A 23,760-nucleotide genomic window follows, 5' to 3' on the forward strand; every position below is an offset into this window, starting at 1 on the left:
CATCTTCATTTCCGCTCATTATTCATCTTAATGGAAGACTCGCATGAGGGTAGTTTAGTTAGGTCTTAGTATTAAATAACAGTCAATCGTAATAAATATCAACTATATTATCACAGAGAATCACATTGTGTAATACAACATATTTACGTGGCTAGTACAAAAATTTTCCTTATGATTCATGTTTTAAGTTCATGTATAGTTAGTAAATACCTAAAAATTACAAATGAAAATGGAAACACCACTACAAAATATGATCTTTGTTCAGAGTTAGATTAAATCTAACGCGTTCGATTGTTTTATGAGATAAACGCTGCGTTAAACGCAATGCGTTTGACGCACATCAATTTGCATCAGATAATCTAATTGCCAAACATTGTCTTACGCGGTGAACGCATGTTCTGGTTTAAGAACTTTATTCTCATAAAGAATTATAACAATTCACTTACATGAGAAACACTACATTTACAAAAAATAATTAGCGTACAGTAGCAGATATCGACTTAAAAAATAAAAATAAATAAAACAAAAGTGGGTAAATTAAACTTAAGCTATAGCACAAGTCGGCATGTTTAGTATAAATGTAGTGAAAAAAGTATTTACACAGACCGAGTAAAAATCTATCTTAAGTCAATGTCATAAAGACTTTGACAAGGAAAAACTTTTCTCACTTTAACTATAATTAGATGGATTCGCGCTGTCATCGTTCATCCACCATTACCTCTCATATTTCGTTTTCTAGAATTTTTTTACCGTACAACGGCAAAAACTACTAGACACTGGCAAAATTGTCCTCCAATGGACAGAGCCATATTTTTTTAAAGAAACAACAACTATAATTAGATTATCTGATACAAATTGACGTGCGTCAAACGCATTGCGTTTAACGCAGCGTTTATCGCATAAAACAACCAAGCGCTTAAAAGTACTTCTAGTGCTAGCATGCGTTTTATTTTTATTTTTTTTAACGTATACACTGCTGTCAACGCACATCGTCAATACTTTTTAAAAAACTTCGTATCCTAAATCGATAAGTCAACAAAATTTACCCTGAAATTAATGTTCATAAAGCTCACACACAAAAATGATCGATTATGAGATACGAGCTATTTTAAAGTAGTGATGTAGGTATGCGCTTTAGATTTTCGTCTAGACCTTATTTTACAAACGTGAGAGGCGTCAGGTTACATTAAAATAGAATTTGACACCAAAAATTAACTGAAATACTTTTGATGAGCTCAATAACCTGTGACGTAACTCGTTAGCGAACTCAATTGTCAATTTTATTTCATTTTTCAAAGCTCTAATTATTGAAAAATTGATTTGCTAGGCTGAAATTAACGTTTTTTTATTTTTTATTAGGCCCTATTCGACAAAAATCTCGTAGCCAATATGAAGCCCGTTTTAACACGGAACTTAAGCCAGTAATATATTTCAGATGGTTATAACCACTTGTCGCGTATCACATTTGTAAATGAAGGGTAACGCTAGATGGCGCCGTCGATGACACATCTATTTGACTTTAAGTCTTGCTTGAGATTGGCTACAATGACGGTGTCTGTGAAAGACTAGCTCTGTTGGCGCTGTACTTCGTTTTTTTAGCATTTATAAAGGGTAAACAATCATCATTGACGAGCCTTTTTAATTAAAAACGTTTTTGAAAAACAGTAACTATTACTTATGATACCAAAAGCAAAAGCATGTAAATGATCATATGTCCCTGCTAATTGTTACTATTTGCTGTGACTTATTTTTCAAGTGTTTTTCAATAAAAAGACACGTAACGATCGCTTACCTTCTTTATAATGCTAAACAAAACGAAGTATTGTACCTTGAGGTCCGTTTGACAACATTACATTTTTATTTTTATCACGTTTGGGATTGGTTCAATAATTGAGCCAATTTCAAGTAAAACTATAACGCCAAACCAACGTCTCGATACTAACGCCATTTAGCGATATTTCACCTGTCAGAATACCATCATGCGTTATAAACCAATCCCGACACGACAAAAATTTCAAACAGACCGATACTAATGCCAATCTAGCGATATTGCACCTGCCGAAAAATCATCATTAGAAATCTAGTGCCGCTTTTACAATCTTGAAAACTATTGGGAGCGAGGAGCGCCAGCAGCAACCGCGTTATTGATTTTTCAGCGATAATAAACAGCGCGCTAGCAACTCAGACGATTCAGAACAATAAAATATGGCATAAAAATAATTTTCACTAATTTATATAACAAACAAAAATATATATTTTTTACTATTTCAGACCCTAGTTTTAAAAAGTAGGATTCAATTGTATATGTATAGGTAGAAACAGAGTGCTCTAAAACCAACTTAAATGAACGTAACCGGCTAACTTATACTTGTAATTTCGTTAATTTATAATAAACTGCATTATGACCTATCATAATTTTAAAAACATGCCATTAGAACTAATTGCATACCATAGAGAACTCAAGTTTATAACGAGTTGCTAAAATGACTTTATTGTCTATGTACACAGGTTATGTACCCTTTACACTCGCGCTTAAAAATAATGCGAACGTCACTACTACCACTACCAGGTTTTAATAAGACATTATTTAAAGTGCTTCTATGTTTTTACGCGTAAAAGGGCATATTAAGCAAAGCTCTGCTATGATAACGTCAGTTCTCTTTATATTTTGTCGTCATGACAGATCATGACCAAAGAGTATTAGTACCTTTAAAAATCATGATAATATTTACATCGATAGTAACGATAGAGCTATATTTCCAAAAATGTAATTGAAATAATATGATATTATGGCATTTAAGATACTCAAAAAAACTGTTTACCGTTTTGTGCTAGTGCTGCATTCTGACGGTAGAACATTGCAGTAATATTCCCTATTTAATTGAACAATATTTCATTACGTCATCCGGTCCCGTGAGTGAGAATGGCGATACAAACACAATAGAGCATGAAGGTTGATCCAGATATTTTAGGAGCCAGCCACACTCACGGACGAACGAACGTGTCAGGCTTTATACTATGATGTTCGAATTTGAAACTTCATACCGTGCCGTCTCGCTCACATTTCGGAGTAGTCCCCCCGGGAAACCAGGTTTTTATAATTTTGTACTGCTAGGTTTGGGAGCTGCTATGTATGTACCATAGTTTGCATTTTTTTTATAAATTATAGAAACTATCTTACATGTTGGCAATGCTCAAAAGATTATTACTGTTAGATACAATTTTTATTTTACAGCGTTTTTTTTTTATTATTAACGGACAGTTTGCGCGTGAATAGACACTACAATGCGTTCGCAACTTTTTCGCGCGAGTGTAAACCGGGCATTATACAGACGGGACAATTTCGTATTTTAAACATACATTAATTTTAACACTCACACGCACACCGATTATGTAATAACCAACTAATCCGTGACAGTATCTAACATTAAGTAAGATCTAACATTCTTAACAAATATAGTATAAATAATTCGTATCAATAATTTTGAGGCTTTTAAAAATACATAGTATGTTTCAATTTAGTCATACCCTTACAAATTGATAAGAAATCTACCAAAGGACTATGGAACAGTTACAGCAAGCCTCAGTTTTTCAGTAAATACAAACGATCACGTATCAGCAAGTCAATTAATTCTCTGAACTTGTGGTCTCAAGATTAAAAAAATAATGTTTTGTCTAATATTGAAAGAAATAAGGAACCAATGGCCCTGATAGTCAGTGAAAAGATCAAAAGAGACATAGCATTCGATGTGCTTAAATAGATAATAATTACGTTTCTTCTCAAAAATTGTAGTCGCCGTGTACTGACTTAGGGCCGCCACATGCATTCGGAATTACGTAAAGACATCACACATATATATTTATTTCAATTCTGTACGCACAAGCCACCATCCGGAATTCCGAATCGGAGAAAGCTTCGGACGGAAAACTACTGTTTGTATGTGGTAGGTCCATAGATTTGTATGGATTTACTGCGTTCGGAATTCCGAATGAATGTGGCGGCCCTTACAATTGTATTATGAGTGCTCAATGATTTCCAGACAGAGCATAAGAACGTACCTAATATGTAAATAGCCAGACAGCAAATCTGAATCCTTCATGATCATTAACCGTGAAAATTATTATCTAGGTTAATATAATATAATAATATATTATATTTATTTTAAACGTGCAAGACTACTGTTAAGTATAAATTGCAACTGGATCGGATTTTTGCCATCAATGCCGCTCATACATTTTATTAGAAAGATTGCACATTGCATTTGAATCAATCAAATGAAGTTTTAAACACTTTGGCGTTTCTATCTGACTTAGTTATCTCTCCTTGGTATGCAAGATTTGTTGTTTGTTGTATTGCTTACTTTAAAAAAAAATGCCAGTAAATATTGCGGTCATAATTATAAAATCAAAGCAAGTAATAGGATATACCCGAAAACAACCTTATCTTTGAGTACATGAAACTTAACATAACATTGAGTACACAATATATTTTCAGGCTAGTATTACGTCGTTATTCGTAAACATCAATCGTCGAAAACCATATAAAATTACAATAGTGAAATGAAATGTTGGTTTTATTTATCCAGTACAATCTCAAACACCTAATTGACCAGTTGTGTACCTTATCAAGTTATAAAGTTCACGATGATTGGTCGAGTGCGTTTATGATTGTACAGTCAAGAGCATAAATATATCTTTACCAAGACATCAAAAATATCTATACACCTTTATGCCAATAAACATAAGGTCGATGGTCGATTTGACGCTATGGCTGTATAGATATTTATGCCTTTGACTGTACAAAAGAAGGAGCCTTTGGTTGTGTTCGAAACATAAAATAAAACTCTTCAAAGTTATACAGGGTGGCTCATTTAGACTGGTCTGTGTGGGCAAATCTAAAATTAAAGACATACATACAAATGTTCTTAGAAACCATGTCATCGATTTCAGTGTCAAAAAAACCTGCAGACATATCATAATCAAAATCAAAACGTTCATTCTGCAAGCAGGCCACAAAGGGCTCATTTTCATGTTACATAAAAACCTCTGAACCGATTTAGCTGAAGTCTGGTACGGAGATAATTTGAGACCATGGGTAGGATAGTTTTTTTTCACGGAAAATGGCAAGGAACTGCATAGTATAAACTTAATCGCACGACGCGGTCGCTTCCATCCGTCAGTGTTTAATATAAATTCATACTAAACAGTGCGTCACGCGACTCAGTCGCGGTCGTGGGTCGCGGTCGCCAACATCAGAATGCTACCGTAAGCGATCAGATTTCATGTGTGCACCTTCAACATACCTCCTATAAAGTGGGCACATACGTTTAGGACAGTTCAAAGCCAGTGTTGCTGTTGACAGCATAGCGTAATTTGTCCCGCAGGGTGCTCCGCTTCTGATAGTTTGGCAGCTTGAGCAGGTTGAAGCAAGTGGACGACGTGGGAAGACGGTTCAGGGGGTCTTTCTTGCGTATCGTGAAAAAGCCTCGGATGACGCTTCCTGTAAAAAAAAAAACAGATCACATTGTAAAAAATAAAGAAAGCGGCTCAAACGGAACTAAGGCATGCATATTGAAATGTCTAAAGTTTTGGCTTGAATCACTTAAGTACTAAAGACACTAGGCCCTTGCTTTTATTTACAATATTCTCTCTTTATCTATGAGATGCTTTTTTAATGCTACCCCAGATTTTTTCGAGAATCTCACTTTGAACCATGTCTCTCACGTCATTAAATCGCGCATAAATAACGTGAAAGACACCCTTCAAAATGGACCTCTTTATATGCCATACTATTCGTACCTATAGTGTCGCCAGTATCTTCGTCGTCGCCAACTTCAACGCATCGAATCGAGAATGGAGGCTTGAGGTGCGCAAACCCGAGCACTGGGGGTTTCGAACATGACGTCACAAACTGGGAAAAAAGAAGCCAGTAAGTCTAAAATTAATATGAAAGAAAGAGAGGTATAATGCAAACAATAAAACATAAGTAAATAAGTACTAGGTAATCAAAAATAATAAATTTAACAAAAAATATGAAAAGCCCTAATAAGGGTCTCCCCACATCTATCGTCTTCACCAGGGATGAAGGAAGAACTGCGTCTATTTTTTCGCCCTTGTTTCTTTCCCAGAACTGAAGGTGCTACTGCGAAAGGAACAAAGGCGAAAAATAAACGTAGTTGGGCCAATCAACTATTTTACCCACACTTTCGACGTCTCCTGCGTTACCAAAATAAATTGTCTCTGGCGTTACCAAAAAATGGTACTTCCAGCAAGATATTTCATGGTTTAATAGGTGGTCATGTATTCATGTACACCATCTATTAAATTACAGAAAAAACATGTTTACTCACAAAAATCGCGGACAGATTAGTGTGGATAAAAAAGTTGATTGGCCCAGTTACCTTCATCTCTTGTGAAGGAACTAGTGCAAAAAAACCGCATTAGTTCCTTCGAAGGAACAGCCAAAGGAACCACCCCGAGTAATCCAAATCGATTGAAATGACGTATGACAATTATGACAACCAACATTTCAATGAATTTTGCTTGCATTCTACGAACCCTGGTTATGAGCCGTTGGAGCTGCGGGACACAATATAACGCACCTTTAGGAACATGGCGCGCTCGTTCTCGCTGAAGTCCCGCTGCAGCACGTCCCAGAGCCAGCACACGACGCGGTGCGAGTCGTGAAAGCCGCCGTAGTACTGCGTATGGCGTCGCAGGTCGCGCAAATCTAGAGGCACGTTGTCGCCGCTTATCAGCCGTTGAAGCTGTAGAATGTTATGTTTTATTAAGGCTTTGACCATACCTAAATTGACTTCACTTGTTTTTTCATCGACAACCACTTGATTTGGCAAAGCGAAAAAATATGTGTTAATATTCGTAATATTTACGTTCATGTAGTTGTTTTCAAAACACGATCCGGAGAAATCGTTTCGATAAAAAAAAATTGAAGTCTTTTTTAAGCAGTTATAATACAAGTCTTTATTATCGTAACCGAGGTATCATTAATTCATAACAAAAACACATCACTCTCATACGCAAAAAAAATGCCTGTTCATATTATAGATGTATAATATTTCCTCATTATAATTCATCAGTTTTCTGACTTCTGCAAAACGGCACTGCCGTGGTGTCAGTACGTCTCTTTCAATTTCAGGCAACCGACAGTAAGTGTAAAGAGTGGCAATGCTTAAGTATGTACTCCATGTAGAATCAGCCTTACAAGCCACGTGTGTAAATGCTGCACCACCATGAACGCTGAAACCATCTTTTTATAGACGACATAGGGCAATGATGATGCCACAATATAAATTTTAATGTACATTATTTATATTCAAGTAAAAAAACTGTCACTAACAAAATCTGGCCACTAAAACACAGTTAATAGTAGTGAAATGTCTTACCTCAGGCGTAGAAAACAGCGACAGCCATTCTGGATTGATGATAGTCCTAAAGCCTTTGATGAAAGCGTTGGTTTGGTCCTTTATTTGCGTGTGCATACGGAAGTGTGCCATCAAATGTATGTAGTTTATTCTGTAAGTAAAAAACAGATGAAATAAAGTGATTGATACATATTATAACAAAAGAAAGTCCTTTCTTTTCTGTTTATATTTTACAGGCGACAGAGGTCGCTTTACAAGAGGGTGACTACTTTGTGTGGGCTAGCAACTACAAGCCACGTTATATTGAAGTGGAGGACATAAATGTACGGTTAAATGTAAGAGAGCCGTGCGTGTAAATTTTTGAATACACGACGAGCTCTGCTCTGACTGACTGAACGGAACGCAAAAGCGATGATATACATTCGACGAAACTGGATCGCGTTGATACCTGATGGGTGGAACCTTTTGATTATCAATTTAGCTATGGTTTCTTTGGCAGAAATATGGAACGTCAATATGAAATCAGTAGCACAAAGGTTCAACCTTTTCTTTGACTGTATGTCGCAATGGAAAATAGGTACTGACTTGTTTTCGTTTGTGACAGGTATAGCTTTCCCGCCCGGCACCAACTCATGAGTGACGATTTCGCCGAGTCTCTCTTCGTCCACAGAGAATGTAAGCTCTAACGTTGAGATGTCACCCTGTATAAGTATTTGTTTATTAATGATAATACTGATACATTTCACGCGTCGGGCGGTATTAAGTTTTTGTTATTTCCTGCATAAATTAAAAAGGGATTAAACAAATAAGCTCGTAAAATATAATAACGAAACACGCAGGTATTTTTGTCACGAGCTGAAGGCAAGGGTGTCATTTAATCAATTTAATCATTCATTACTCACATTTTTCTTCTCAAATATTTTAAAGTCAAATTACGTCTTTGAGTGCGGTTGTTGTCGTCACGTTCTATTTCTATTAGACTAAGTTGATACATGTCATTACCTGAAAATGTTTGATGTAGGTGAGACTGCGGTACAAGTCACGGTCCAACGACGGCAGTTCGTCGATCCAGCTGTACAGAGCCTGGTTGGTCTGTCCGAGCACCTGGCTCAGGAAAAACGAGGCGAAAGGCACGTCAACCACGATGCCCTATAAAGAGATATAACAATGTAGAACTGCAGGCCTAGGCCGTTCCCCTACCTGAATAATCTCACACAAAGTCAAAGTCAAAGTCAAAAGTCAAAGTCAAATGTCTTATAAAACATAAATAAACAGTGTCCTATCACTAATAATTGATCGCTTAATTTCAAACCGGAAAACTCTACTTAAGAGTCAAAATCACAGGTTCAATTCTAAGAATAATTGCGTGCGCGTCGTCTCGAGTGGCACGGGTTCCCCATCCGACGCCCAAAAAGCGACTGCCGTGCCATTCGTCACTCTCGAGCCGGGGGTAACTCCTGTAACCGACAAAAAACTATTCGATTTCCTAGTCGATTACTATTTTCCCGCTTTTTTTCCCGAGCGCAGCAACATGAGTACTTCACTCCGCGAAACGCTTTCGCTAAAGGCCACACTGTAAATGAATCAAGCACCAACCTCGTAAACAGCCTTCCCCAGCATGCGGCCAATGAACTCGAAGAGTTGCAGATGATTGTCCTGCAGGCAAGAAGTAGGCGCTGGGTACAGACGCTCCTCGCTCGTCGCGCGGAACAGATTCAGCGATGGGTCGAATACGCGCTTTATCGTCTCCTCTAGGAACTCTGTAAGAGAGGGGATGAAATATAAACCATTGCAGACTTTGAAAGTAATATAGTAATGGGTCAAAGTGGTGTGTAAGAGAAAAGTCCAGGATGTGGTCAGAGGGCAGCCCAGTTCGAAGAAGATCGGATGACTTCGGAAGTCGCTAGAAAGCTGTAGAAGAATACTAAAGCCAGCACAAAGAAAAGTATGGTAATGGTGTTTTTGTCACACAGAACTTTAATTGGCTATAATCTCCATCATTTTTACTTTAATAGGCATAAGAAAAATAACGTTTAAATTATTTTTTGATAATTAAACTGCTGGACTAATTACTTCTTTTTTAGAGCACTATCCAAGTCTGTCGCTGACCTTTGAAGACCCCATCCTGGTCGATCCCGGCCTCGTCCAGCCCCTGTTCGTTGATGAAGCGCACGCGCACGCAGCCCTTGAGCCCGCGGCTCGGCAGCGCGGCCAGCTGCCGGTACCCGTCCTCCACGAGCCGCGCGCGCCGCACCGTCACTAGCGTCGAGCGACCGGCGCCGCACGCGCGCTCCGTCAGACCTAACACCACCTGGAAATAGACACTAATGGTTTTCCATCGAATTTTATCGAAAAAGTTTGTATTTACATGGTGTCCTCTACAAATCCTAAAAAAAACCCTGACTTTCCCTGACCACATTTCTAAATTTCCCTGACCAATCATTTACATTTCAAAGCAGGTTATATGATTTTTTTTTACTGCCCGAGATACTAAGCTAGACCCGATGATGGGAATCCACTGCACGTTTTTTCCCTGACTTTCTGGATTTATAGCAAATTTCCCTAATTTTCCCTGACCACCTTGAGCTTCCCTGACTTTCCAGAAAGTGGACACCCTGATTTATCATGCTCTCTCAACTATGTAGCTGGAGTATCCATCGTACAGCAGTTTTGACAAAATGTCGAGTGTTGTCGAATTCCGACTTTTCCAGATGGAAATAAATTATGCACTATAATTGTGTAGCATACATTAAATTGAGTTTATTATTAGTTTCATTATTATTGAAACAAAGAAAACATATTTTCGTGGTATTTTTAAAGTGAACATGAAAAAAAACGCATGCCTTCGGGACCATTAGGTCATCACATAAATTCAAAAAAATTCAAATATACATAAAAATAAAGCTAAACCAACACAATTTTCAGACTCTATATTATATTTAAATAATAAACATTATATTTAAATTAGGTACTCGACACACAGGTACCTTTTATGAGTTGTAGATTTGGAAAGGCAATATCAAGATGTGGGGTCACTTATTTTCTAACTCGTAAAAAAAAGTAAAGCAATCTGGATGTAATAAAAATTTGTTGTGTCTTAGCGGTCTGAATTTGCACTACCGTAAACTCAGGTTTCTATAGTCCCAGCGTTCATAAATAGTCCAAACGGACTTTTTAACATTTCGAACAGTTACGGAACTGCTAACGTCATCTAGGAGGTTCATCGCAGCCTAATCTAATAGAAAATGCACAATGAACCTCGTAAACGTTAGCAGTTCTGTAATTGTTAGAAATGTTAAAAATTCAGTTTGGACTATTAATGAACGCTTGGGGCTATAGAAACCTGAGTTTACGGTAGCGTATAATGTAGGCTACAAAAATTCTCGTTCAGTCTTACTCATTACAATGTTATAACATTATCAGATACTGGTGTCACAGGTGTGTCGGCTCTACCACGCCGCCGTTCACTTACCTTTTCGTCCGCAACAGCACGTCTAAATAGTCTGACTCTCTCGCCGTGTGCTATCATGTGTGGGGTTTTCTGCACCAGAACCTGCACACAAAAATCAAGTTACCCATTAACCAGGAGACCTTTCGGATAAACTTCGACCTAAATACTAATTAAACACCAAAGACTAGACAACAAACCCTGACGCAATAAGCGAATGAGGCCTATCGCGTACGAATTCGCCGCTAGAGTCGCTAGTGTAGCGCGAGGTCTACGAAATGTCAAATGTCACTGCTTTGGGTGAGCTACGCGGGTTTATTTATAATTAGAATAACTTCGTCAATATTTTGCAATGCCTGAAATTAATTAAGGCAAATATGCGTTACGGGGCAATGAATGTCTGTATTTTGAGACAGTTTTGTCTTTCGGAACTCTTTGTCCTCCCTTTTTTTCGAACAAAACGGGACTATGCAACACTGTGGCATGCTCGATATTTTTATGGTACGATTTTAAGGTATTAAATATGATTTAAATGTAAATTTTGTTTTCACGCCCGTAATAACAAACTAACCACTATACATCAGCCAGGATCTTTGTCTCCAGTGGCACCAACAGGTGAGCGCGAAAACGGTAGCCCTCATTTCCATGCCGTGGTACTTAGCCGGTGAGCCTCTGGACTTTGACATGACAATGTTGGCGGTTTGTCAACTTCTCTAAGTTGGGTAGGTTACTCATACATAATATCTGCCGGTACCGGGAATCGAACCCAGAGCCTGAAGATTCGAAGCCAGGTTCTCTAAGCATTGGGCTATGTGATCATTTAACGTCAGGGTTAGTAGTAAATACTGATGTGCCAAAGGAAACTTTCCAAAATTGTGGATTTGGAAAATTCTCACAATTTTGTATGGAGGTTAAACTTTCCGTTCCTTAAATTTAAATGTATATATCTTGTGAAAATTTTAAGAAATTTCCGAGAACTTCTTGAAAACTTTCCGCAACTTGCACATCTGCAGTCGTGTTTTACCTGTTGCGGCTTCTTTCCCTTTTCGAGGTCAGCCATGAACTGTCCCTCGCGTATCTCCCGCACCAGCCAGTGGTTGTTGGGCGTGTAGGCGCGGCGGCAATCGCGCCGGTACAACACCAGCAGCAGCGTGTGGAGAGACGCGAACAGCTCGTTGCTTTGGATGTTCTTGAGATCTGGCCATAAATGCTTATTGTTACAGCCTCTATAGACCCAGAGCACAGTTTTTTTTATCTGTCTGTCTGTCTGTAATCAAATCTTGCAAGTTAAATTCGACCAACTTCCAGTAGTCGGATTGACTTGAAATTTGGCATACTTATGTAAATTGCGTGACAATACAATAATCTGGTAGTCCGGCCAGGATCGTCTCCGCAGGACGGAACTCTTTAACGGTTAAAAGCAGCGACTTCAAATTTGGTATGCAAATGTAGTTTGGGTGACAATGCAAGTAAAGTCGACAAAAAGTACAATAAGCCAGCAAGTCAGCAAAAAAAGTTTGTATTAAAAATATTTTTTTACCAAAAACTTATTTTGTTTGACTTTAGCTTTTCGTAGGTATTGCCCAGGGCACAGATTATTACACATAGCTACATATTAGGCGTTATTAACATAGCAGATTTTTATTACGCTACATTTTTGTATATGCACGAATACTCACCAAACAATTGGTTCATTATAGACTTATAAACAAACATATTGAGGAACTGCGACATATTTACAAAGTCTTGTAGCTTGAACGGCTCCTGTTGTTCATACATTTCCATATCATCTAAAATCCTGAAAAAAAAAACAACAATGAAATTGTATTTAAAAAAATACGAGTGATTCACATCGTCGGACTTTAGACTTAACTTCGTATACGGAATTTTACTAATTCCAATAATTTATTTGTAAAATTTCATAATAAGGTTGAGTCAGAGACCTGTGGATTTAAATAAATATCATGGGACAATTGAAACCAATTGACCTAGTCCCAAAATTAGCGAATCTCGTGTAATATACACATAATTAAATACATATTTAACTCGAGAACAATAAACATTTATAAATATTTTTCATACAAATGTCTGCCCCGACCGGGCATGGAACCCAGGACATCAAGTTTCATAGTCAGGTTATCTAAACACGAGGCTATCTCTTCTGAGCTAAATGATTACATATCACGTAAGATCTCGATAAATACTGTCAACTTAGCTCTCTCTCCCTGCAGAATTACTCGTCTTTATACATGTAAGAGTCGAGGTAACTGGATAACGTACCAGGCTGGAACCCTTGCGCTACTAATGTCATGTTGACATCCCATTCATTTTCCAAAGAAATCATAGCGAAATTGATTATGAAAAGGTTCCACATTGGTACGTGATTCAGTTTCCTCAACTGTACTCTATAGTCAGCACAGCCCAAGTAAAAAAAACTCACGTAACGTAATGTGTCATACAATCAGCGAAGAGTATCAGCATCTGAAACTCCGGCGCCGACGTCTTCGTATTAACAGCTAGGAGATCGAGAAATGATTTCAGTCCACAATTTGGTCCCAATGTGCATAGGAATTGCCACAGAGAATACAATATTTCGTCTTGGTTACAAAGACCTAGAAAAGACAAGTTTTTGTTCATAGTTTATGATTAAAATAACACATTTCCAGATAGATACGTTATTCGGTAACAAATTAATAAAGGGCGGATGATGGATGCAATATGGCGACGAAAGCATAGGATGGATAAGACTTTTATTAAACTTCGATTAATATTTTTGTATAAAAAATTTATAGAAATTTGAGTGATGGTGATAATGTTCCTAAAAATGGTGAAGTATCACCGTACGAATACGCACCTCTTATATCTGTAGATGTAAAGAGGTCATTTTCACTACATAAGTGAATAGAGAACTATAAAAGAAATGCACTATGTAATATATATAAAAAAACGATTATTTACTACAACAATAAAGAAATGAAAAAAAAATGATCGAACTATTTTTCAATTATGTTCTCTTTTTTAAACCAATCGTAGTCATATCCATATTACGTATATCGTTCGAAATTATTTTGACGTAAAGTGCATCCGTCATCCGCCATCCGCCCACTACAAATTAAGCAGATTGAGTTTAGTGAAAGGCGAGTCGAAGGCTTAACAAAAGTTATATTTTATGTGATATTGAAATGGACAGTCCTCTACAGATTCAAGCAGCTAGATGACTCTAGCACATCTTCATAGAGTATTAGGCTGTGTTTCCACTAGAGATGTGCGAGAATGTGTTGCGAGGAATGTGTTTTTCATGGACCAATAGAAACGCTTCATTTACCTATATTCGCACAACACAGCTCTGGTGGAAACGCAGCTTAAGGGGATAGTAGTTGCGCCCATCTTACTTTTATGGTACGTGTATATACCAAAAGCCTTTTCGCCTTATTTTCAGCCCCAGGAATACCTTTCGAATGATCGGGTTTCCATGGTATCATGGTCGGAGATCCATATCAACAAGAGAATGAAGATGTGAAGAATCTTCACATCATGATCTTATTTATTTATCTGGCCATTTCTATAATTTGACAACATATTTTGTAGGATTTTATCCCCTATTCTTACCTGTCAAAATGTCTAGTTTCACCTGCGTCATCGTCTGCAGTGCCGTGTGATACATCGAACATATTAAAGCTGCTTTGGTACAATCGGGAGAACCCAGTTTTCTGAAATTTTTGTTGGCGTTCGCTCTGAAAAGCAAATAAGAATCAAGTCTCATGTAAATGATAAAACAATAAAAATAAATCTGTTTTTTTTTTTATATAGCGTTCGTCTATTTTTCTTTCGGAAACAATTTCTTATTTAATGAAAGAGTCGGTTAATAGGAAACGCCCTAAAATCGTAGGACCTAAGCCTTTTGTATATATAAAAAAATCTCCAAATTCAATTTAATAAAATAAAATAAATAAAAAGTCCATACACATTCTCAAATAATCATAATATTAGTAACATTATATATGTACCTAATTATCTCAGTATTGTTTACCTGTTAGTTCTCGCCTCAAAAGCCCTTCTAATGATAGCCGCGGGGTTATTACTCTGCACGGGCGTCGACGGCTGCGACGGCCCCGCCCCCTCTTCTCCATGCACCCCCGAATCCACCATCTCCTTCAGCGGCGCCGCCAACATCTTCTTCAACAAAGGAGCCCCCCAAAGCAACGACAGTTGGGTGCGAAGATTCCCCATAGCAGGGGGGAGGTACGCGTCGAAGCTTTGCGAGAACCATCCCAGGACTGGATGCCAGTTGCTGAGATTGCCTTTCTTGCAGACGACGTACTGCTGGCAGGAGTCTAAGAAGCGGGATACCACTAGCTGTTGAGTAGAGAAATATGAACTAAAATGAACTAAAATAATTTCCTTGTTCACCCGCGACCTTACGATAGCTAAGCTTATGTAAAATATGAGCGTTCATGCAGTTCCTCCACCTCCACACTCATTCAATAAATTAGAGAAATATGGCTTAGACACGATCTGGACATTATGATGGAAAATCAACACGAAAATAGTTATGAACTCTAGAGCACCAACGTTTCATGGAAGCAGTTACTTTTTATAGTAGGATTTTTTTGGGATGTCCCGATCTCGTTAACAGCCCACATTTCGAACGAAGCCATTGTATACTATTGTGCCCTCAACCGCATAATCCTCAGTTTAAAATGAACGAAAATATAAAATAAAATAGTTCACTGAAATAACGACTTTATTATCTAGTAGAACAGAAAGTGCATTTAAAAAAAATACACGTTCGCAGATAATATCTTTTCCATAAGGCTGCTTGTCTACGACGCATTTGATCTGCCAAAAAAGTTTTATTTAAAATGAACTCTCTCTTGTAAATATAAAGTAGTTAATTCAATGAGCTATTTTATCTTATATTTTAGTTCATTTTATACACAGGATTATGCACTTGAGGACATAATATAATACAATGGCTTTGTTCGACAGGTGGTATTAACGAGATCGGGACATCTCAAAAAATTCCTACTATACAGGAATAACCATTTGTCACGAACATTTTGGAAGCAAGATGTAGGCTCTTAGGCTTAGTAGTATTTTGATAACTGGATTTGTCGTACGGCCTATTAGAGACAGAGCGCACTTATCCTCGTGCGTGATGTCACTATACGCATGTACTGATCAGTGCTAAGAAATTCTCAAAAACTCACCACGAACGTAGGATAGTAACTCTCCGCCATCGCATGTTCGCGCTCCAAATGCGCCAATTGCACAAGGTTAGCGAGCAGACACAAAGCGTAGTTGCCTTCGAGCGTGTTGAACACTATACGCATGTTCTGATCAGTGCTCAGAAACTCCAAGCATTTGTCGAACATCGCGTGTGTCCGGAAGACGGTTATAGACTGTTGAAAAATAGGAAAGAACCAGTTACGTTACTTCGGAAAATTGACAGACAGTGATAAACAGAAGGGGAAATAGTGTGGTATATAAACGTTTAAAATTAGACCTGTGATTGCTTTTTTTTGATATAATTTACGCTCAATTGAAGACATACAGTCAAAGAAACCGAATCGCGTACCAGGGTGGAACCTTTGCGCTACTGATGACGTATTAACATTCCATACATCTAGTGAAGAAATTATAGCAAAATTGATTATGAAAAGGTCCCACCCTGATATAAAATTCAGTTTCTTCGACTGCACATAAATTAATATTAATTATCTATTATTTATTAAGACTGAGCAGCATTTCTTAAATAATGTGCCATTTAAGAAAAACTACTACAAGGACATACATTATTTTACGTACGAAAGACCAACTTCTCCTGACCCATCACACACAATCCACTTATTGTTCAGAAACATTCCAATTTTAGAATTATCAGTTTTTAAAACGTTTGTATTCACAAATTAGAGAATAGACACTTGTGTTCAATGTGAGTCATATAGATATATTATAAACTGGTATTGTATTTAAAAATATAAACATGACATGTTAATTGCAATAACAAGATGAAAGGGTCACCTCTGCTGTAACATCATAATTTCATACATATTATGTTCCATGACATAATCTATTTACTTCATAATTTATGTACATACTTATTATTAGTAGAATTTATCATTAGATTAATTATCATTGTACCCTGTAAGTGTTGATGTATCAAACGCGTTTAAAGACACACACACACAAATACATACTGTTAATACTAGGTACTTAGTTAATAGAGCATGCAACCTTGTTGGACAATGGATCAATTTAAGAAAACAGAAAAAAAAATGTTCTGTTCTGTTCAACAATAATTGAAATCATGCCAAATATTTTTTGTTTTTTATTTGCAGAACGTTTGGTCAACTAAAAACATGAAAAAATCGAAATTTGGAACATAGTATTCGTGACAATTTCGATAGATGGCACCACACATCACTATTGGCGTGTTTAAGTTATCATTATCAATCAAGTCATTCGAGTAGGTGGGTCAGTGAAATAACTGTGTTTATTTGACACACTCGGCAAGGTCAGCCAAGAGATGCTTGTACAAATCCCCCAAAAAGCTTTTTAAAAATGTGATTTATTGTATGGTTTAAAACAAGACAATGTGACAATCAGCCTTATTGTTTATATCCTGGTGTAGAAACCGTCATTAAAAATAGTGAAGCACTTACTTAGACGATCACATGGCACCACTTTTCAACTTACTTCTGGCGAAATCTGCTGCATGTGGAACACCAGTGTGGGCACAGAGAGTATCTGTATGATGTACATCGTGAGCAGTTTCTCCGAGAACTGGGACGAGACCAGAGGACGGAGCGAGAGCGTCACCACGGCTGTCAGAGCCACGTTCTTGAGGCATACTTTCTCGCGACATAGGCCACGGAGCAGGAGGGACTGTAAAAAAATATATTTCATGGGCCAATGAGGGCTATCGCGTATGAATTCGCCACTAGAGGCGCTAGTGTAGCGTGAGGTCTCCGAAATGTCAAATCTCATAGTTTTTGGATGCCAGATGATGGTGAAATATGTGAACCAATATTGTCTTTTAATTAACACCTCTTGTACCATATTTCAAGCGAAATAAAGTTATTTGTATTTGTATTTGTATTTGTATTCGGGTGAGCTACGCGGGTTTATTTATAATTAGAACAATTTTGTGAATATTTTGCAATATCTGAAATTAATTATGGCAAATATGCGTTCCGGGGCAATGAATGTCTGTGTTTTGAGACAGTTTTGTCTTTCGGAAACCCTTGTCCTCCCTTTTTTCCGAACAAAACGGGGACTATGCTACACTGTGGCATGGTCGATATTTTTATGGTATGGTTTTAAAGTGTATTAAATATGATTTTAATCTAAACTTTGTTTTCACGCCCGTAATAACAGACTTTGAAAGCCATACTTAAAAACCTCACGCAACAGAACCCTCATTGATGATGATGACCTTAGGCTTGTTTATTATGTGCCGGAATATGGCTGAAGAAGCCAAACTTTGTTTTACTCGTAGATGTCCTATTACAGAGCGCACAATGTAATTGACCACTACCATTGTATGTGGAAGTGTAGGAAGGTTTCCGGCGGGTCTTTAAAATACGACGTTTTACATGTACAGTCACCACCAGCACAAATATCTGACACAAGCGTTCATAAATATCTGATACGACGCTATTTCTAGAGCCAGAAGGACGTGTCAGATATTTTTGCATGCTCCGCTGTAGCAGATATTAATGCTGGTAACTGTACTACAGTTATTAGGTAGTCAACAGATAAACATGCTTGTATAGATAACTAAATCTAGACACGCGGTAGCTTGTCCAGCAAAATTAAAGAAAAAGGAACTGGTAATGCACCTACTTTGTTATGGCCTGAATCAAATAATAATATTCTGTCTAAAGTCGATGTATGATAAATTGTAGGGTAAAAGTTATAACGCTGCTGAGTAGATATTATATAGACTTACTTAGTTCTAACTACTGTAGTATGTATTATAATAAACTTGGCACAGTCACTCTCCCTTGGGATTTTGTCTACACTGCATGATAACAATAATATGAATAATATGCAACTCATTACATACTCGTAATTGGAATAAGGTGTTCTTACCCTAGGCAATTAACATCGTGCCATTTGCGTCAGTTGCATCAAACTTAGTTAACCTCCTGACGCCCTGTGTCCTTTGTAAAGGACACTCGGCGTTTGAACATTAAACTTTATCTCATCAAAAATTTGACTTAGTCGTCAGGAGGTATTAAATAAACTAGGGCCTGCGAAAAATTCCTTTATCCCGTAGGAACTATTAATTTTTCCAGGATAAAAACTATCCTGTCCTTCCCAAGGTCACAAACTATCTTCATACCAAGTTTCAAAGTCCATGTTTGGTCATTTACTTATTCCACAGTACACATGCAGCATTATACTCCTTATTCTAACATTTGAAACTTAACGGTAAAGGTTGCAAACGTTTTTAAATGAAACAACGAAACTATTTAAAATTGTGTTAACTTCTATAGTAAAAACATAATAAATACCGCTAATAAATGTACATGTCGCTATTTTTAGTACATTTGTGTTCGATAACCGAGAAACGGGTGTTACAATTTGACCGTTCATTCAAATCTTAAATTCGGATTATACATAACAGGAACAATTACATCAATTCAATATCACTATCATTGCAACGATTGCACTTTGTTGTAATAAAATAAAGATAACACAGTTCACTGGCTTGACCTCATAATTTTTTCCTGTTCTACTATCTATTTAATGCATTCTAACGCGTCACGCAACGCTCTGGTACGTGTTACATTACATTATTACAAAATCGACTATGCCATAATGAAGTTGGTACTTCACTACATGCTTGCTGTTCACGTTTTGGTAATCCTTACTAATAATAATAATTATAAATGCAAAAGGGAGTAGTTTGTTTGTTTATTACACTTTCACGCTTAAAGTACTCAACTGATAGTGATAAAATTTGAGACCCTGCCCCAAAAAAGACAGCATAGTTTTATCCCGAAAAATTCCCGAGGGCATGCGATAAACGAATTCTTGGCAGATGAATTCGCAGGCAGCAGACATTAAGTACTTATGGATGTAGTTTAGACTGAAAAAGGACATAGGATAGTTTTCATTTCGGAAATTTGAGTAGTTCCTATGGGCGCGCGATAACCATATTCTACGCAGATGAAGTCGCGAGGAATAGCTACTTAGGTATCACTTTGTCCGTCAGAATAATTGGCGAATAAGATATAATATGCATTTTGAATACAAAACTAATACTTGCTGTACATCCCAGCACCTCCACCATTTACACCACTTGATTGACAAAAGAAAAAAATGCGCGTCCAATATATTCAGACAAGATAATCAACCTGACAAACTAACCCCCTGTTTCACAATCTATTGATTAAATTTATTTGATGGACAAATGTGATGCCGTCTCTGTTTGATTTGTTCAAATAGATGGAGACTGCATCACATTTATCCGTCAAATAAAACTAATCAATGGGTGGTGAAACAGCCCCTTAACAGAATAATTATTTTTATTATACAAGAAACTACCCAATATCCTTCGCAACCCTAGCAGTCTGTGAATATTTCATGTGTCTACCTTTCATGGGTAAAAAGATACACACCTGTGACCAATGGACAGATAGCAGACTTTTAGCAATAGGATACCATTGGGGGTACAAAATGGGACCCTATTACTAAGCCTCATATGTTACGGGACCCTGAAATACGATACATACCTTCAATGTCAAATAATATCCTTTATGGAACAAGGATCCCATGACATTGGCACACAACTGCATCATGCCACCTCGGAGCTTCTCAAAGTTCTTCAGCCTGGTCAGAGCCCAAGTGTTGGTGGCCGTGAAGGCAACGAGGGTGTGAAGGTATATGAGGATACTCTGCATATCAACTGGAGACTCCGGCTTTAGTTCTTCTAAGTACATACAGCATTTGAACAGGAGGTCCTTGATGTGGGCTATCCATCGAAGACTGTGGAAGTGAAGTGGTATGTTGTTTTGTTACTTGTTGCAATTCGTCACTACTTTGAAAAATCTTGTATCTCAAATCAATACCCCAACAAAATAGACCCTTGAAATAATGTTCATAAAGTTCACTCAGAAAAATTATATATTTAGCAAGTGGTAATTAGGCGAGGTACAAGACGGTAACAATACAGAATCATAGCAATAGGCAAAATCATTGTGTGTGCATTCTAGTGTAACATCATTATGTTTCTATCTTCTAACTGTGAGAATTTTGCATGTTTTTGAAACCCTACTGATATTGTTTTTATAACACATATGCTAATAGATTTTTTACATAGGAACACATAACAATAGAATCATAATTTTCCCAATGTAACTCATCATGGTAAACAGGAAAATGTCATATAGAATTCTACCTTTACTTCTAACCTTTCTGTATGTTAGTGAATTTAAGAGAATATGAAATTTTTTTTTTATACACTGGAGCCTCATTCACCCAAACATGGTATGGTCAAGGACTTTAATACCATGAACCATTTCACAGTAAGCGTCATAGTGACATCTCATTACAAGGAAAATTGTAATGACTTTTCCTTCGAAAAGGTTCCATGGTGGCTCATGAATAAAGTCCTTGACCACACAGTGCACAAAATAAATATAACTTGGAACAATACCTGTATTCTTTATTAAAAAACACTCCTACATAAGACAGCTTCACGGACTCCGAATGCAGGCTGTGCACTATGTATTTGCAGAGTTTCTCAAATCGCTTTCTATCTCTCTCTTTCTTGAAGACCAGGAACAGCTGACTGGTAGCCTTGTAGACATCCAGGGCTGGGATGAGCTCGGGAGGTTGCAGTGCATCATCTTGGGAGGTTTTTTCATCAGGAAAGAGTTGATCAAACTCATTTCTAAAATGGAAATTTATGTTACTCTGGATGGATGTAGTTTCTGGAGCAAAATTGTGACATGGATATAGACAAATATACTGAGGGGGCTACTCTCTCTTGGGGACTACTACGAAATTCGAAAATTAAAGTTTGTATCATACCATCCCACTCACTCTCATGTTAAATAACATAAGTGTCAGTAGGATGGAGAGATACAAAGTTCGAATTTTGACACTGAACTTTGCCACAAAAAGCAAAGTATGGTTGACAAAAAAACAAATACACAAGTATTTTAAACTTATATATTTCACAAATTATGAGATTTATATACATATTTATAATCATTTATCAAAATTATACTGAATAAAAGACTAAAATTTGTTCAATAGATTTGGCTGTCAGTTGTTCATGTAGATTAAAAAAAAACCATTTTAAATAACTAAATGATCTTTCTATGGTAACAGAAGACACAGGAAGGTAATTTAAGTATTTAAAATATTGCACACAATTTTTATTGACACCCTCCGGCATATCCACTTCTTTGCCTTAAATCAGCTGCTACACAACTTTTTCAGTATTGTAACTCGGGTTTTTCTTCAGGACATTTTTTAGCTTATTATAAACTTTTGACTTTAGGTGCTTATTTATACCGTCTTTTTTCCTTTTAATATTGACATTGCAAATAGCGCCTTCATCCGTTGTTATAAAATCCGGTTATTGTGTCAAATCTATATTGTGAATGTAAAATACTGTGATGCACTTTATTAGGACTTCACTTGAAATACTTGAATATCAACTTTAGATACAATGTGCATTATTTAGATTCAAATAAACACTGCGTAATTTAATTAGATTTTCAACTAAACTTGTATTTTTATGACATAAATTAATGTCATTTGACATACCTATATTGTAAAAAACCTGTGCCTATATTGGAAAAATATAGTAGGAGGAAAAAAGTTTTGTACCATAAGGAGTTATATCTAGAGGTGTAATCCTAAGAAGGTAAAGTGAATATTCAAATGTATTTGTTTTTTCTGTCAACCATACCCTTTGCTACGAAAAGTGCTTGTTCATAACAATCACTATTCATACTACAGCACAGGCCCAGGGACCAGTGTTTTCCCTGGTATGAAAGAGGTTCTTTAATCATAGAAAGCAAACATTTGGCTCTTGAAATAAGATTTCTCTTGTGATATACAAGTTTGTTTTAATATTCATTCAAAGTTTAGGCTATGACAAGCACATATGTCAAATAAGACCTAAATTTGGGTGACACTCTTTCCCGGCCCGGATAATACCGACATGGAAATACCGGCCGTCCAGCCCTGTTTTTCGTGTACACGCCCATAGAAAAAAAACTACTGAGTGGTCTAACTCCATTGAGAACCTGACAAGAAACTCCCAGTTTTTTTATCTTTAATTAGCAATGGATTTATCCAAATCCATTCCAAATCAGTGTTAAGTTAAAATTATTGAAGTGATCACAAATATATATGCTTTGTTTATTCAGTTCATGAAAAATTGGTAGCAGAAAATACTGGATGCACTCATTCTAATTGTATTCTTGTTGAATTAGAAAAAATGTTCGATTTAACTATAGCTAAATAAATAAAGTAGTTCTTACAGTATCAGGCGCAAGAATCTCGCTCTCGCAAGCCATCCCCTCACATAGGCCTGTATCTTTACGGCAGACTGCTCCCTTTTCTTTTCCAAAGCCCGCTCCTCTCGCGCAGCCTTGGTTTGCTCCAAAAATGTGTCCTTACTCGTCATTGATTTAGAGAACATCTTCAACCTTTTTGAACCAATAAACACAAACTAGTGCTTTGTTATTATTGCACTCTCCTTCCCGATTTCGAGTGTCAGGACATGGCGCCCCGACTCTAAATACGTCGATTTACCCCGGTAATACTGTCATTTTCACAAAACTAGCACTTTGGATTTATTTCATTTGCACTCTCCTAAAGCATTGTTACTCGAATAAGCGATAATTTTATTAATTAATTAACAGCGATAACCAGCGGCAACCGAAGAGAAAAATTTAT

The 23,760-nt window shown here is 37.0% G+C and overlaps 1 protein-coding gene across 1 annotated transcript; it reads right to left on the minus strand.

The window, feature by feature from the left end:
- Positions 1–89: 89 nt before the first annotated feature.
- LOC141427964 (ubiquitin-protein ligase E3B) lies at positions 90–23,760 on the minus strand. The gene is made up of 19 exons (XM_074087581.1): positions 23,343–23,760; positions 21,500–21,736; positions 20,577–20,829; positions 17,530–17,718; positions 16,041–16,232; positions 14,861–15,186; positions 14,440–14,564; positions 13,271–13,442; positions 12,510–12,628; positions 11,855–12,027; positions 10,855–10,935; positions 9,492–9,693; positions 8,979–9,142; positions 8,385–8,531; positions 7,968–8,083; positions 7,404–7,533; positions 6,603–6,767; positions 5,800–5,911; positions 90–5,500 (listed from the first exon to the last, which is right to left on the minus strand). Exons 1-19 carry the CDS (start codon positions 23,501–23,503, stop codon positions 5,328–5,330), a joined length of 3,237 nt encoding a protein of 1,078 aa, XP_073943682.1. The 5' UTR covers positions 23,504–23,760; the 3' UTR covers positions 90–5,327.

The sequence above is a fragment of the Choristoneura fumiferana genome, chromosome 5 (genome assembly GCF_025370935.1).
Source record: "Choristoneura fumiferana chromosome 5, NRCan_CFum_1, whole genome shotgun sequence".
Taxonomy (NCBI): Eukaryota; Metazoa; Arthropoda; class Insecta; order Lepidoptera; family Tortricidae; genus Choristoneura; species Choristoneura fumiferana.